At 45.0% G+C, this 15,730-nt stretch overlaps 1 protein-coding gene across 1 annotated transcript in view; it reads left to right on the forward strand.

Annotated features, from left to right (window-relative positions):
- Nucleotides 1-15,730, forward strand: part of LOC102063918 (uncharacterized) — a 38,440-nt gene that overhangs the window by 15,422 nt on the left and 7,288 nt on the right. The window contains exons 21-30 of the mRNA XM_026798399.2: nt 248-386; nt 475-588; nt 1,107-1,286; nt 2,525-2,764; nt 3,413-3,569; nt 3,733-3,861; nt 4,208-4,334; nt 5,033-5,076; nt 5,170-5,340; nt 6,587-15,295. Coding sequence (XP_026654200.2) covers nt 248-386; nt 475-588; nt 1,107-1,286; nt 2,525-2,764; nt 3,413-3,569; nt 3,733-3,861; nt 4,208-4,334; nt 5,033-5,076; nt 5,170-5,340; nt 6,587-15,295 — 10,010 coding nt within the window. The remainder of the gene's footprint in view (nt 1-247; nt 387-474; nt 589-1,106; nt 1,287-2,524; nt 2,765-3,412; nt 3,570-3,732; nt 3,862-4,207; nt 4,335-5,032; nt 5,077-5,169; nt 5,341-6,586; nt 15,296-15,730) is intronic.

The following is a 15,730-nucleotide window of genomic DNA, read 5'->3' on the forward strand; positions in this document are numbered from 1 at the left end:
CAGAAAGGGAGGAAACCTTTAGGACTGCAGGGTTCATTAAGTATCTAGTTTTGCAGTTAAGGTATTCACGTAGCAGAACAGATTTTTCTTTAATTCTTTGAATGAAAAATGTAAAAGAGTGTTTTATTTCCAGAAAAAAAAATAGCATTTGGGATGGATTGCCAAACAAATATTGATTGTTCAGATATGTCTACACAAAAGAGTAAGTTGTTTTATTATTAAAATATTTAATTCTTTTTTTTCCTAGTGTATGCAAGAATAGGAAGTGGGAGTGTACCAAAGATCAATGTCTGGGCACTTGTGCTGTTTATGGAGATGGTCATTATAACACCTTTGATGACAAAACGTTCAGCTTCAATGGAAACTGTGAATACACACTAGTCCAGGTACTGATAGCTAGCAGTAGCAAATGAGGGGTAATCTTGATCCTATCCTGTAAAAATAATATATTTTTAAATGTTATTCTCTACCCAGGACCACTGTGGCAAAAGTGGCACAGTCAACGGGACCTTCAGGGTTGCCACTGAAAATGTTCCCTGTGGCAACACTGGGACAACTTGCTCAAAGTCTATCAAAGTTTTCTTAGAGGTAAGAAGGTTTTGCACATAGAGCAGTTTTCCATTGTACCTGCTAAGGCTTAGGAGAAGCCTATATTTCTATTGCTTCAAAGAATTTGGAAAATATTTAAAAAACAATTAAACTATTAAATTAGGTTTACATCAGATTCAAGTGAAATATTTGGTAGATCTTCCTACCTTTCTATGTTTTTGACTTCCCACACTATTTTACATCATCCTTGGGAAAAGTAAAGGCCTAAAGGCAGAAATTTAGCCTATTGTGTCAGAAGATCCTTTTATTGTATGCAATGTAGTTTCTCCATGACCGTCAAAAGACACTTTTTTAACCTACACCATTTAAATAACTGTTACCACACTTCCAGGAACCTGAGATTTGAATTAGATTGCTTTGATTCATTGCATTTTGATTATTTGTTTTCATCATATAAACTGTTTATTCATAGTACTCTTAAATGCAGATAAAACATGTTTGAGAGCATAGCTGCAGCTACTGAGCTCATTTCTCCTTACCTTTTCCTCCTGTTTCAGAGCTATGAACTGATCCTTGGCGAAGAGCGTGTCAGTGTCGTAAAGAGAGGGCAGAATGACGAGGTGCCATACACAGTCCGCTATATGGGGATGTACCTGGTAATTGAGACCAAAAGTGGGCTGATCCTCATGTGGGACAAGAAAACCAGCATCTTCATCAAGCTCAGCCCTCGTTTCAAGGTGCGGAACTAGCAGCTCAATGGCCATTTACTGTCCTGCTTTGAATGGGTGTGAATCTTGTTGAGACCCTGCCAAGACCCCAAACAGTGATGGTCTCTAGCATTCCTGCTGTCCATCCCACATTGCTTTCCATTCCTCTGGTACCTCAGGATGCTGTGTCATCATCCTGCTGCCATCATTCTGAGCTTGGAAGGTAGCTTCCAGTGCCTATTTGGCCTGATAGAACTTGAGTTGGCCAAACGCTATTTTGGACTTGACTTTGTTGAAATTACAAACTGAACATTTTTACAGGTTATCAGACTTATTAAAATTACATAACTACCTGTGTATAAATCAACTGAATAGGCTTGATCTTGAAAATAATCCATTGTTTCCAGTTCTCATTGACACACAAATTATCACACTTCAAGAAAAAGGAAGTGTATAATGAGTGAAAGCCTCTTTTATGCCACCAAGTATTTGTCAAGCATATAACTACACAGATGAAAATGAATTCCAATTTTCATACTCCTCTTAGCTTATGATATATAAGCACTAAAAACTGTAGTAAATACAGAATTTTCTATCTTGCTGCATATCACAATGACATTTAAATTAGGTATTTAAGTGAAGTATAATTTAGAACCAACTTCTTTCAGTACCATAGGTTCTTTCCCTGAATCACTCACCAGCACTTTTAAAAAATAATAGTAATATGGAAAGTATGCACCTTAGTTTCATAGAAAAAGCATGTATTGTAGCGTCTCACAGTTGTACTGATCCATACATTTGGAATGAGTGATATTTCTGGATGCACAAGGAAAATGTAATTTATTTCTATACCAGTGAGCAGACTTAATGGTAAAGACTCAATTAATAGATTAGGTGGCTGAACTGTTAGTACTTAATAGTTAGAAGGTTGTTTTTATATGCATAGCTATTGAAAAAAACAAGGCTTAAGTGAAAAGCTTAATCAGCTGCAAGTCCCCACTTCCTTGTTAAAAATACACCTCAAAGACAGAAGGTTATGACTACAAAGATGGTTTTATTGTTCATATATAAAAGAAAAAAGTTAACAACAGTATCCTTCTAGATATAGTGGTCATATTCTGTTCCTCTGTTCCAGAGTATGAAGATGTTTAGGACTGATAGAATGGAATGCCACTATTCTAAGAGATGAATTTCAAGTATTCTTTCAGTCTCAGATTTTGTTTCAAGTTTTCTCACATCCATTATTCTTTTATTTATGTCTTTTGCAGGGCCAGGTCTGTGGTCTCTGTGGAAATTATGATGGCAACAGCGTCAATGACTTTACTACAAGGAGTCAATCTGTAGTAGAGAATGTCCTAGAGTTTGGAAACAGCTGGAAAGTATCCTCTACGTGCCCTGATGCTGCCAGTGTCAAGGACCCATGTTCTACCAACCCTTATCGGAAGTCCTGGTCAGAGAAGCAGTGTAGCATCATCAACAGCAATGTCTTTGCTGCCTGTCACTCTCAGGTATTACCAGGGCAGACGTTTACTGTGGGAAAACTAAGCCTGTGGGTTGATGAAGGTGCTATTCTCATAGGTTTTAACATGCATGCCTTGTTTATCAATATGTTTCGCTTCAAATTGTGCCAGGAAAACTCCAGTCTGAATCGCCCTCAATGGGACAGATTTATAGTTCCTACTTGTAAGAAGTAAAAAGGCATTTAAAAAAGAAAAATAACAACAAAATAATAATTTCATAATCACTATGAATTTTCTTGCAGCCTGACTTGAATAAAAATTCTCATATACCAGGTAGAGAAGGCAAGCTCAATGAAATAATAACACAGGAATGAAATATCAGCATAACCTTTACCTGACACTAAGTACATAACAAATGTTGTCAGGTAACTGTGCAGTTGCCTAATATTTTTTTTTTTAATTAATCTAATCTTACACCAGGATACAAGTCTAGGTTTCTAAAAATCTGGCAATACATGATTTGGACATATCATTTGGCATCACCTCAGGTGTCTTACAGTGTTTAACAAAAGAAAAATAAATGACCAATGTAGGCCTTTCCTCTGGGGTACTACAATTGTAAGAAAACTACTCTAGCAAAGGTAAGAAATCACTTAGAAGTCAGGATGCATAATATTATATTTCCTGTAATAACAGGTTGAACCAGCAAAATATTACCAAGCATGTGTGACAGATGCTTGTGCCTGTGACACTGGAGGAGACTGTGATTGCTTTTGTACAGCAGTAGCTGCCTATGCTCAAGCATGCAGTGAAGTTGGTGTATGCGTAGCCTGGAGAAGCCCAACAATTTGTCGTAAGTTTTATGTCATAAACCTTTCTCAAAGTGCAGCTAAGTGTACAGTATCTTACATATGTGCATTAATATCTATCTCACTGTGTCAATTTTTCATGCTTAAGCTCTTTGATCTTTTTTTTTTTCTTTCCCTGAGTATGTTCAACTTTCTGTTTCTCCTCAGCACTGTTCTGTGATTACTACAATCAGCAAGGAGAATGTGAATGGCACTATAAGCCTTGTGGTGCTTCCTGTATGAAGACCTGTAAGAACCCAAGTGGAAAATGTCTCAATGACCTGCCAGGTTTAGAAGGTAAATATAGCTGCAAGTACCTCCTAGTGGATACATATTGCTATACTTTAAATTGTCTGTGAAGAAGTATATTCCCTCCATCAACTGCATTTGCACAATTGAATTTTCTCTAGTATCATTACATCCACATGAATGGAAACAGATTATGGAAACTGGAATAAGATCTCTAGGACTAAGTTCTTATGGATGGGTTCTGATGATGCTAGTAACTCTGCATTTCTTCCTAGAGCTATTCCAAAACATAAAGTAGAAACATGATGACAATTAAAAACAAGACCTGCAAATGCATTTGGTGCAAATAAAACCTTTGCTGACTGCATCTCATTCTTATCTTTTCCACCTTCAGGCTGCTACCCTAACTGCCCACCAGACAAGCCATATTTTCATGAGGATCAGATGAAGTGTGTTAGTCTCTGTGATTGTTACGATGATGAAGATGGAAAGATATACCAGCGAGATGAATGTAGTATATGGTAAGACTTAACATACCAACCTCATCTTATACAAGGAAAAATGATCAAAACTCAAGGGGGAATTTGTATGTTCCTGTTACATGCAAGATCAGTTCATGCTACCTGTGATGAAATAATGCCTTACAACCTAATGCCAGTTTTCCTACTACATTAATAAGAAGGTTTTACATGATGTTATGTTTTTATGAATTTATTTTTGATTATATTGTAAATCCTCAGCATTAAGATGCATCAAGAACAAGAAGTCCTTTATGACTAGGCTGTCTTTATTTCACATTCCTGTGGCAGGAAAAATGTTGTGCCATGAGTAAAGATATTTATTGGTGGCTTGCATCCAAGGATTTTGCAACATACTTGCATTATTTGAGCATAGAGACTCAGCCTTTTAGCCTTCTATTTTAGTACAAAAATACTGCAAACGCAAGGAAAGTGATACTAAGGAAAAAAGGAAAGTCTGCCTTAAGACTTCTACCCATAATTTTTCATAATATTTAACTTCACTCCTGTTTATATGTTTGGGTTTAATATAAAGGAAGGTTTTGGAAAATAATGGCCAAAAAGGAGCCAAAATGAACAGAAAGCTCTAGGAATAAATACAAAAGTGCCTTGCCTTTTGATGCCAGTATCTTTCAGAAAGATGACTAATAAAATTACATCACAATCACAAAATATATGGGTTTTTATGCTTTCTGTTTCAGTGAGTGCACATCAGAAGGTTTACAGTGCAAGTTCGATGATAAAGGTAAGACAGCTAAGAAAAGTTATTTAGAAAAAGAAGTATTGGATGCTGTCTTTTCATAGATGTCTGAACTGACAATAAACTTCTGAATTACAGCCTGCAACTGCATTTATGAAGGGAATAGCTATAAATATGGTGAACTCATCTACAACACCACAGATGGAACTGGATGGTGTTTCAGTGCAACATGCGATGTCAATGGAACAATAAGCAGAAACATCTTTAAATGTGGCATTTTTACAACAACCCCATTTACATTTTCCACAAGTCAGCCCACAACTACTGCTTCAGGTATGCATAAATAATCTTTAAAATAATTCCAAAATCTCTGTAAGTGACTAAAAATTACCTGAAAGGCAGGACCTTTTCTTCAGTTAATGGTATATAATTTTACTTGAAACTATTGACTTCTACTGGAGCTGCCAATTCACCTGGCAGCTTCAGTTGAAAAAGAATAGTTAAGGATGTAGAAATGAATACACCATTTCTTACAAACTCAGTTTCCTCTGTTTTACCATGGTGATCCTTAGGGAAAAATTAATAGAGTTAATTAATCACTGCAACCTGGAGAATCTTCTAATTTCCTTGCAAAAACCCCCAGCAGTTCTAGACCAGCTTCTGAAAACATGAAAGTTGCTGCCATTTCTTAAATTATTGAGCACATAAGAAATTTATTTTGAAGGAGTCTTTAAACTATTTATAACCATTCTTTGGAATCTTTCCTAATTCTGTTTAATACCCAAATCAACAGTTTCCTTCTACTCCTGGACTACACTGCTATATTATTCCTGCTGTTAATTAATTACAATGACCAAATTCTGAGTAATTGTGAGAAACATGTCCACAAAATTATACTACAGCAAGAACTAAATATTCAAATTTAAGTCTTCTGTTAAGTAACATTCATATTGAGAAAGTAATATCTATTACACATGGTTATCTTCATAATGCCAGGAATATGAAGTCTTATTAAAATACATATAAAATACCTTTTACCTATTAGATTATATATTTCATATATAGTATATGTGTATTCTCTATTATAATGTACTACATATAAAATACACATATGTTAAGTATATATTTTATATTTATAAATATGTTACATGTGGTAATATTGAATTAAGTAGAAAAGTCATTAACTAGTCAAAATATTTTAAAGTCTGTGAGGTTATGCAGTTATGTGTAAATAAATACAGAGATAATACCAAAGAAATAAAACCTCCTCTACTTATACCAAAGCAATTGTGAGACATATTATCTAAGCAGTAACATACTGTGCAAAGGATATCAGATTATCTATATTAAGCTACAAATCTTTAATAGATGTCAAAGAAACTACCTCTACAATAATAAGGCAAAAAGTCAAAACCTACTTTAGAAATTAAATTTGAGACTGCCAAAGCAAGTTCATTAAAATTAAAATATTACATAATATTAAAAATATTTACAACAATAAAAAAGCATGGAAGATGAATAATTTCTTCCTGGAACTCTAATAAGGACAGACAAGACTTATGTTTCCTCCTTTCAATTACAGAAATTACAACTGCAACACCAGTGACAACTGTATGTGTGAAAAATGTCTGTGTGTGGTCAGAATGGTATGATTCCACTCAGCCTGAAAACAAAGAGGACAGTGGAGATTATGAAACATATCAAAATCTCAAGGATAAAGGGTACAGTGTCTGTACAAACCCAAGCGATGTTCAATGCAGAGCCAAAGAATACCCAGATACTGAAATTACCAACCTTAACCAAACAATAGAGTGTAGTCAAAGCAGAGGATTAATATGCAATAACCAGGACCAAGAATCCAAGCAGTGCTATAATTATGAAATCAGAATCTCATGCTGCAGATACATACCATGTTCAGAAGCACAAACTACAACACCCACAACCACAAGAGAATTCACAACTACTGCTGTAGAATCAACACCATTTACAGTACAGACAACAATAATACCAACAAAACAAAAACAAGAAAGTGAAGTAACAACAACACCAATGAGAGAACGAGACAGAACGACTCCTCAGAGTGAAACATCAGTAACAGCAACGACAACCCAAGTCTCAACAACAAGATACCAAATCACAACCTCGACAGGAGGAACCTCCACTGTGGTAACCCAAGCTCCATCATCACCCAGTACTATCTCCACTCTCCCAGGATCAACACTACAAACAACACCTGGCACCACAATAACCGCCAGTACTACTGCCCTGCCAACACAAGGCACGACTATCACTACACCTGGACCAAGAGTACCAACCCAAGGTACCACCAGTGCCAGCACCACCACAACTACCGGGGAAAGGAGCACTCTATCTACAGAAGGAACTCTTCCAACAGTATTATCCACTGTTGCTATTCAAACATCAACAATTGCTGCCTCCACCCCTGAAATAAAAATAAAAACCACAATCGGTACCACAGCTGGCCCCAGCACCACAGGCTCAGCCACCGAGGAAACAACCATCATCACTACCACCACCAGCACCTCTCCCCCTCAGACTGAAGGTACAACCATCATCATCCCAACAACAAGAGAGCCCATACCAGCCACCAGCACTGCCAGCACCTCCAGGACTACAGAGAGAAGTACCACAAGAGCCTCTGCCACCTCTGCTCCAGGAGAAACCACCACTGTGGCAACCCAGGCTACAACATCTCCCACAACACCCTCTGAAGTTAAAATAAGAACCACCACAGGAACCACAGCTGGCCTCAGCGCAACCATCACCACCCCACCCACAACAACTGGGCCCACGCCAGCCACCACCACAATCCGCATCTCCAATAGCACAGACAACTGCGTGGTGGAGCACTGTGCCTGGACACAGTGGTTTAATGTGGACTCCCCTACTCCAGGCAGCGAAAATGGAGATTCAGAGACATTTGAAAACATCAGAGCTGCTGGGTATGAGTTGTGTGACAAGCCTCAAGACATCAAGTGTCGAGCTAAAGACTACCCTGACTCAATTGTAAAAATAATGGAACAGAAATTTGAGTGCAGCCTTGACAGGGGGCTTGTGTGCAGAAATAAAGACCAAACTCTCAAGTACCCCACGTGCTTTGACTACGAGGTCTCAGTGCTGTGCTGTGACCGAAAACACTGCCAGACAACAGTACCAACTGCAGCAACCACTGTAAGCACCTCCACAACACACATCCCAGCAGAAACCACCACAATAGCAACACGACCTGCAGCAACACCAACTGCTGTCCACACACTTCCACAGCAAGTAATAACAACCACCGTAGGAACAACAAGTACCCTCTCACCACAAGGAACCACCATCATCACCCCAAGATACACAGAGCCGATGAAATTAAAAACCACAACAGGCAACACAGCTGTCCCAAGTACCACGGGCTCAGCTGGAGAGGGAACAACCATCATCTCTATGACCACCAGCACATCACCCCCTCAGACTGAAGGTACAACCACCATCATCCCAACAACAACAAGAGAGCCTACACCAGCCACCAGCACTGCCAGCACTTCCAGGACCACTGCAGGAAGCACCACAAGAGCCTCTGCCACATCTGTTCCTGGAGAAAATTCCACTGCATCAACCCAGGTTACCACACTTCTCACAACAACGTCCAGAGTTAAAATAAGAACCACCACAGCTGGCCCCAGCACCACGGGCTCAGCTGGAGAGGAAACAACCATCACCACTACCACCACCAGCACCTCTCCCCCTCAGACTGAAGGTACAACCACCATCACCCCACCCACAACAACAGTGCCTACCACAGCCACCAGCACAGCCAGCACCTCCAGAACTACAGAGAGAAGCACCACAAGAGCCTCTGCCACCTCTGCTCCAGGAGAAACCTCCACTGCAGCAACCCAGGCTACAACATCTCCCACAACACCCTCTGAAGTTAAAATAAGAACCACCACAGGATCCACAGCTGGCACCAGCACCACAGGCTCTGCCGGACAGGAAACAACCATCATTGCTACCACCACCAGCACCTCTCCCCCTCAGACTGAAGGCACAACCATCATCATCCCAACAACAACAAGAGAGCCCACACCAGCCACCAGCACTGCCAGCACCTCCAGGACTACTGCAGGAAGCACCACAAGAGCCTCTGCCACATCTGCTCCAGGAGAAACTTCCACTGTGGCAACCGAGACTACAACACCTCTCACAACAACGTCCAGAGTTAAAATAAGAACCACCACAGGAACCACAGCTGGCACCAGCACCACGGGCTCAGCCACCGAGGAAACAACCATCATTGCTACCACCACCAGCACCTCTCCCCCTCACACTGAAGGCACAACCATCATCATCCCAACAACAACAAGAGAGCCCACACCAGCCACCAGCACTGCCAGCACCTCCAGGACTACAGAGAGAAGCACCACAAGAGCCTCTGCCACATCTGCTCCTGGTGAAACCTCCACAGTGGCAACCCAGGCTCCAACATCTCCCACAACGCCTTCTGAAGTTAAAATACGAACCACCACAGGATCCACAGCTGGCCCCAGCACCACGGGCTCAGCCGGGGAGGAAACAACCATAATTGCTACCACCACCAGCACCTCTCCCCCTCTGACTGAAGGTACAACCACCATCACCCCACCCACAACAACCGTGCCTACCCCTGCCACCAGCACTGCCAGCACATCCAGGACCAGTGCAAGAAGCACCACAAGACCCTCTGCCACCTCTGCTCCAGGAGAAACTTCCACTGTGGCAACCGAGACTACAACACCTCTCACAACAACGTCCAGAGTTAAAATAAGAACCACAAACGGAAGCACAGGTGGCCCCAGCACCACAGGCTCAGCTGGACAGGAAACAACCATCATTGCTACCACCACCAGCACCTCTCCCCCTCACACTGAAGGCACAACCATCATCATCCCAACAACAACAAGAGAGCCCACACCAGCCACCAGCACTGCCAGCACCTCCAGGACTACTACCGAGAGAAGCACCACAAGAGCCTCTGCCACCTCTGCTACAGGAGAAACCTCCACTCCCGCAACCCAGGCTACAACATCTCCCACAACACCCTCTGAAGTTAAAATAAGAACCACCACAGGAACCACAGCTGGCCCCACCACCACAGGCTCTGCCGGACAGGAAACAACCATCATTGCTACCACCACCAGCACCTCTCCCCCTCAGACTGAAGGTACGACCACCATCACCCCACCCACAACAACCGTGCCTACCCCAGCCACCAGCACTGCCAGCACCTCCAGGACCACTGCAGGAAGCACCACAAGAGCCTCTGCCACCTCTGCTACAGGAGAAACTTCCACTGTGGCAACCAAGACTACAACACCTCTCACAACAACATCCAGAGTTAAAATAAGAACCACCACAGGAACCACAGCTGGCCCCACCACCACAGGCTCTGCCGGACAGGAAACAACCATCATTGCTACCACCACCAGCACCTCTCCCCCTCACACTGAAGGCACAACCATCATCATCCCAACAACAACAAGAGAGCCCACACCAGCCACCAGCACTGCCAGCACCTCCAGGACTACAGAGAGAAGCACCACAAGAGCCTCTGCCACCTCTGCTCCAGGAGAAACCTCCACTGCAGCAACCCAGGCTACAACATCTCCCACAACACCCTCTGAAGTTAAAATAAGAACCACCACAGGAACCACAGCTGGCCCCACCACCACAGGCTCTGCCGGACAGGAAACAACCATCATTGCTACCACCACCAGCACCTCTCCCCCTCAGACTGAAGGTACGACCACCATCACCCCACCCACAACAACCGTGCCTACCCCAGCCACCAGTACTGCCAGCACCTCCAGGACCACTGCAGGAAGCACCACAAGACCCTCTGCCACCTCTGCTCCAGGAGAAACTTCCACTGTGGCAACCGAGACTACAACACCTCTCACAACAACATCCAGAGTTAAAATAAGAACCACCACAGGAACCACAGCTGGCCCCACCACCACAGGCTCTGCCGGACAGGAAACAACCATCATTGCTACCACCACCAGCACCTCTCCCCCTCAGACTGAAGGCACAACCATCATCATCCCAACAACAACAAGAAAGCCCACACCAGCCACCAGCACTGCCAGCACCTCCAGGACTACAGAGAGAAGCACCACAAGAGCCTCTGCCACATCTGCTCCTGGTGAAACCTCCACAGTGGCAACCCAGGCTCCAACATCTCCCACAACGCCTTCCGAAGTTAAAATACGAACCACCACAGGATCCACAGCTGGCCCCACCACCACAGGCTCAGCTGGACAGGAAACAACCATCATTGCTACCACCACCAGCACCTCTCCCCCTCAGACTGAAGGTACAACCACCATCACCCCACCCACAACAACCGTGCCTACCCCTGCCACCAGCACTGCCAGCACATCCAGGACCACTGCAGGAAGCACCACAAGACCCTCTGCCACCTCTGCTCCAGGAGAAACCTCCACTGTGGTGACTGAGACTACAACAGCTCTCACAACAACGTCCAGAGTTAAAATAAGAACCACAGCAGGAAGCACAGCAGGCCCCAGCACCATAGGCTCTGCAGGACAGGAAACAACCGTCATTGCTACCACCACCAGCACCTCTCCCCCTCACACTGAAGGCACAACCATCATCATCCCAACAACAAGGGAGCCCACACCATCCACAAGCACTGCCAGCACCTCCAGGACTACTACCGAGAGAAGCACCACAAGAGCCTCTGCCACCTCTGCTCCAGGAGAAACCTCCACTGCAGCAACCCAGGCTACAACATCTCCCACAACACCCTCTGAAGTTAAAATAAGAACCACCACAGGAACCACAGCTGGCCCCACCACCACAGGCTCTGCCGGACAGGAAACAACCATCATTGCTACCACCACCAGCACCTCTCCCCCTCAGACTGAAGGTACGACCACCATCACCCCACCCACAACAACCGTGCCTACCCCAGCCACCAGCACTGCCAGCACCTCCAGGACCACTGCAGGAAGCACCACAAGAGCCTCTGCCACCTCTGCTACAGGAGAAACTTCCACTGTGGCAACCGAGACTACAACACCTCTCACAACAACGTCCAGAGTTAAAATAAGAACCACAAACGGAAGCACAGGTGGCCCCAGCACCACAGGCTCAGCTGGACAGGAAACAACCATCATTGCTACCACCACCAGCACCTCTCCCCCTCACACTGAAGGCACAACCATCATCATCCCAACAACAACAAGAGAGCCCACACCAGCCACCAGCACTGCCAGCACCTCCAGGACTACTACCGAGAGAAGCACCACAAGAGCCTCTGCCACCTCTGCTCCAGGAGAAACCTCCACTCCCGCAACCCAGGCTACAACATCTCCCACAACACCCTCTGAAGTTAAAATAAGAACCACCACAGGAACCACAGCTGGCCCCACCACCACAGGCTCTGCCGGACAGGAAACAACCATCATTGCTACCACCACCAGCACCTCTCCCCCTCAGACTGAAGGTACGACCACCATCACCCCACCCACAACAACCGTGCCTACCCCAGCCACCAGCACTGCCAGCACCTCCAGGACCACTGCAGGAAGCACCACAAGAGCCTCTGCCACCTCTGCTACAGGAGAAACTTCCACTGTGGCAACCAAGACTACAACACCTCTCACAACAACATCCAGAGTTAAAATAAGAACCACCACAGGAACCACAGCTGGCCCCACCACCACAGGCTCTGCCGGACAGGAAACAACCATCATTGCTACCACCACCAGCACCTCTCCCCCTCACACTGAAGGCACAACCATCATCATCCCAACAACAACAAGAGAGCCCACACCAGCCACCAGCACTGCCAGCACCTCCAGGACTACAGAGAGAAGCACCACAAGAGCCTCTGCCACCTCTGCTCCAGGAGAAACCTCCACTGCAGCAACCCAGGCTACAACATCTCCCACAACACCCTCTGAAGTTAAAATACGAACCACCACAGGATCCACAGCTGGCCCCAGCACCACAGGCTCAGCTGGACAGGAAACAACCATCATTGCTACCACCACCAGCACCTCTCCCCCTCAGACTGAAGGTACAACCACCATCACCCCACCCACAACAACCGTGCCTACCCCTGCCACCAGCACTGCCAGCACATCCAGGACCACTGCAGGAAGCACCACAAGACCCTCTGCCACCTCTGCTCCAGGAGAAACCTCCACTGTGGTGACTGAGACTACAACAGCTCTCACAACAACGTCCAGAGTTAAAATAAGAACCACAGCAGGAAGCACAGCTGGCCCCAGCACCACAGGCTCAGCTGGACAGGAAACAACCATCATTGCTACCACCACCAGCACCTCTCCCCCTCAGACTGAAGGCACAACCATCATCATCCCAACAACAACAAGAAAGCCCACACCAGCCACCAGCACTGCCAGCACCTCCAGGACTACTGAGAGAAGCACCACAAGAGCCTCTGCCACCTCTGCTCCAGGAGAAACCTCCACTGCAGCAACCCAGGCTACAACATCTCCCACAACACCCTCTGAAGTTAAAATAAGAACCACCACAGGATCCACAGCTGGCCCCACCACCACAGGCTCTGCCGGACAGGAAACAACCATCATTGCTACCACCACCAGCACCTCTCCCCCTCACACTGAAGGCACAACCATCATCATCCCAACAACAAGGGAGCCCACACCATCCACAAGCACTGCCAGCACCTCCAGGACCAGTGCAGGAAGCACCACAAGAGCCTCTGCCACCTCTGCTCCAGGTGAAACCTCCACTGTGGCAACCCAGGCTACAACATCTCCCACAACACCCTCTGAAGTTAAAATAAGAACCACAACAGCGTCTGAAGTAAAAATAACAACTACCACAGGAACCACAGCTGGCCTCAGCGCAACCATCACCACCCCACCCACAACAACTGGGCCCACGCCAGCCACCACCACAATCCGCATCTCCAATAGCACAGACAACTGCGTGGTGGAGCACTGTGCCTGGACACAGTGGTTTAATGTGGACTCCCCTACTCCAGGCAGCGAAAATGGAGATTCAGAGACATTTGAAAACATCAGAGCTGCTGGGTATGAGTTGTGTGACAAGCCTCAAGACATCAAGTGTCGAGCTAAAGACTACCCTGACTCAATTGTAAAAATAATGGAACAGAAATTTGAGTGCAGCCTTGACAGGGGGCTTGTGTGCAGAAATAAAGACCAAACTCTCAAGTACCCCACGTGCTTTGACTACGAGGTCTCAGTGCTGTGCTGTGACCGAAAACACTGCCAGACAACAGTACCAACTGCAGCAACCACTGTAAGCACCTCCACAACACACATCCCAGCAGAAACCACCACAATAGCAACACGACCTGCAGCAACACCAACTGCTGTCCACACACTTCCACAGCAAGTAATAACAACCACCGTAGGAACAACAAGTACCCTCTCACCACAAGGAACCACCATCATCACCCCAAGATACACAGAGCCGATGAAAATAAAAACCACCACAGGAACCACAGCTGTCCCCAGTACCACGGGCTCAGCCGGACAGGAAACAACCATCATTTCTACCACCACCAGCACCTCTCCCCCTCAGACTGAAGGTACAACCACCATTATCTCAACAACAACAGTGCCTACCCCTGCCACCACCACTGCCAGCAGCTCCACAACCACCTGGGAAAGCAGCACTCTATCTACAGAAAAAACTCTTCAAACGGTATTATCCACTGTTGCTATTCAAAGAACATCAACAATTGCTGCCTCCACCCCTGAAATAAAATTGAAAACCACCACTGGCACAACGGTGGCCCCCAGCACCACGGGCTCAGCTGGAGAGGAAACACCCGGCATTGCTACCACCACCAGCATCTCTCCCCCTCAGACTGAAGGCACAACCACCATCACTCCACCCACAACAACAGTGCCTAGCCCTGCCACCAGCACTGCCAGCACCTCCAGGACTACAGAGAGAAGCACCACAAGAGCCTCTGCCACCTCTGCTCCAGGAGAAACCTCCACTCTGGCAACCCAGACTACAACATCTCCCACAACACCCTCTGAAGTTAAAATAACAACCACCATAGGCACCACAGCTGGCCCCAGCACCACAGCCTCAGGTGGAGAGGAAACAACCATCATCACTACCACCACCAGCCCTTCCTCCACTTCACCTGAAATAAGATTAATAACCACTTCTGGCCCCTCATCTGTGCTCACTACAACTCTTCCTCAGTCTGGAATTACCACAGGTAAATTCTTATAAGATTCTTTTCTCCTAATGTAGAAAATACTGCTATAACAGCTCTTTTCAGCACTACTGTCAGCCCAGGTATATAATTGTCGACTTTTTAAAATTTTACAACCATCATTTTCTTTAGACCAACATTCAAATCTTTGTGTTTTGTGGCTTCTTTCCCTAAACCAGTTTGTGATTATATGAATCTATGACCATTTATATTCCCTAAAACACATAAACCAATTTTTAATCAATCTCCTTCTTTGTTACTAGTATTTATGTTTGTCAGCTTGGTTTTAGTATTAATTCTTACTTAAATGAGTATTAATAGTATTAATACTCATAGAATTAATTCTTACTTAAATGAGGAAAGTTGAAACTTTTCAAAATGTTAGAGGTAAATCTCATCAGATTTGCCAAAGGCCAGATGTTATTCAATGTGCAATGA

This window comes from Zonotrichia albicollis, chromosome 6, assembly GCF_047830755.1.
Source record: "Zonotrichia albicollis isolate bZonAlb1 chromosome 6, bZonAlb1.hap1, whole genome shotgun sequence".
Taxonomy (NCBI): Eukaryota; Metazoa; Chordata; class Aves; order Passeriformes; family Passerellidae; genus Zonotrichia; species Zonotrichia albicollis.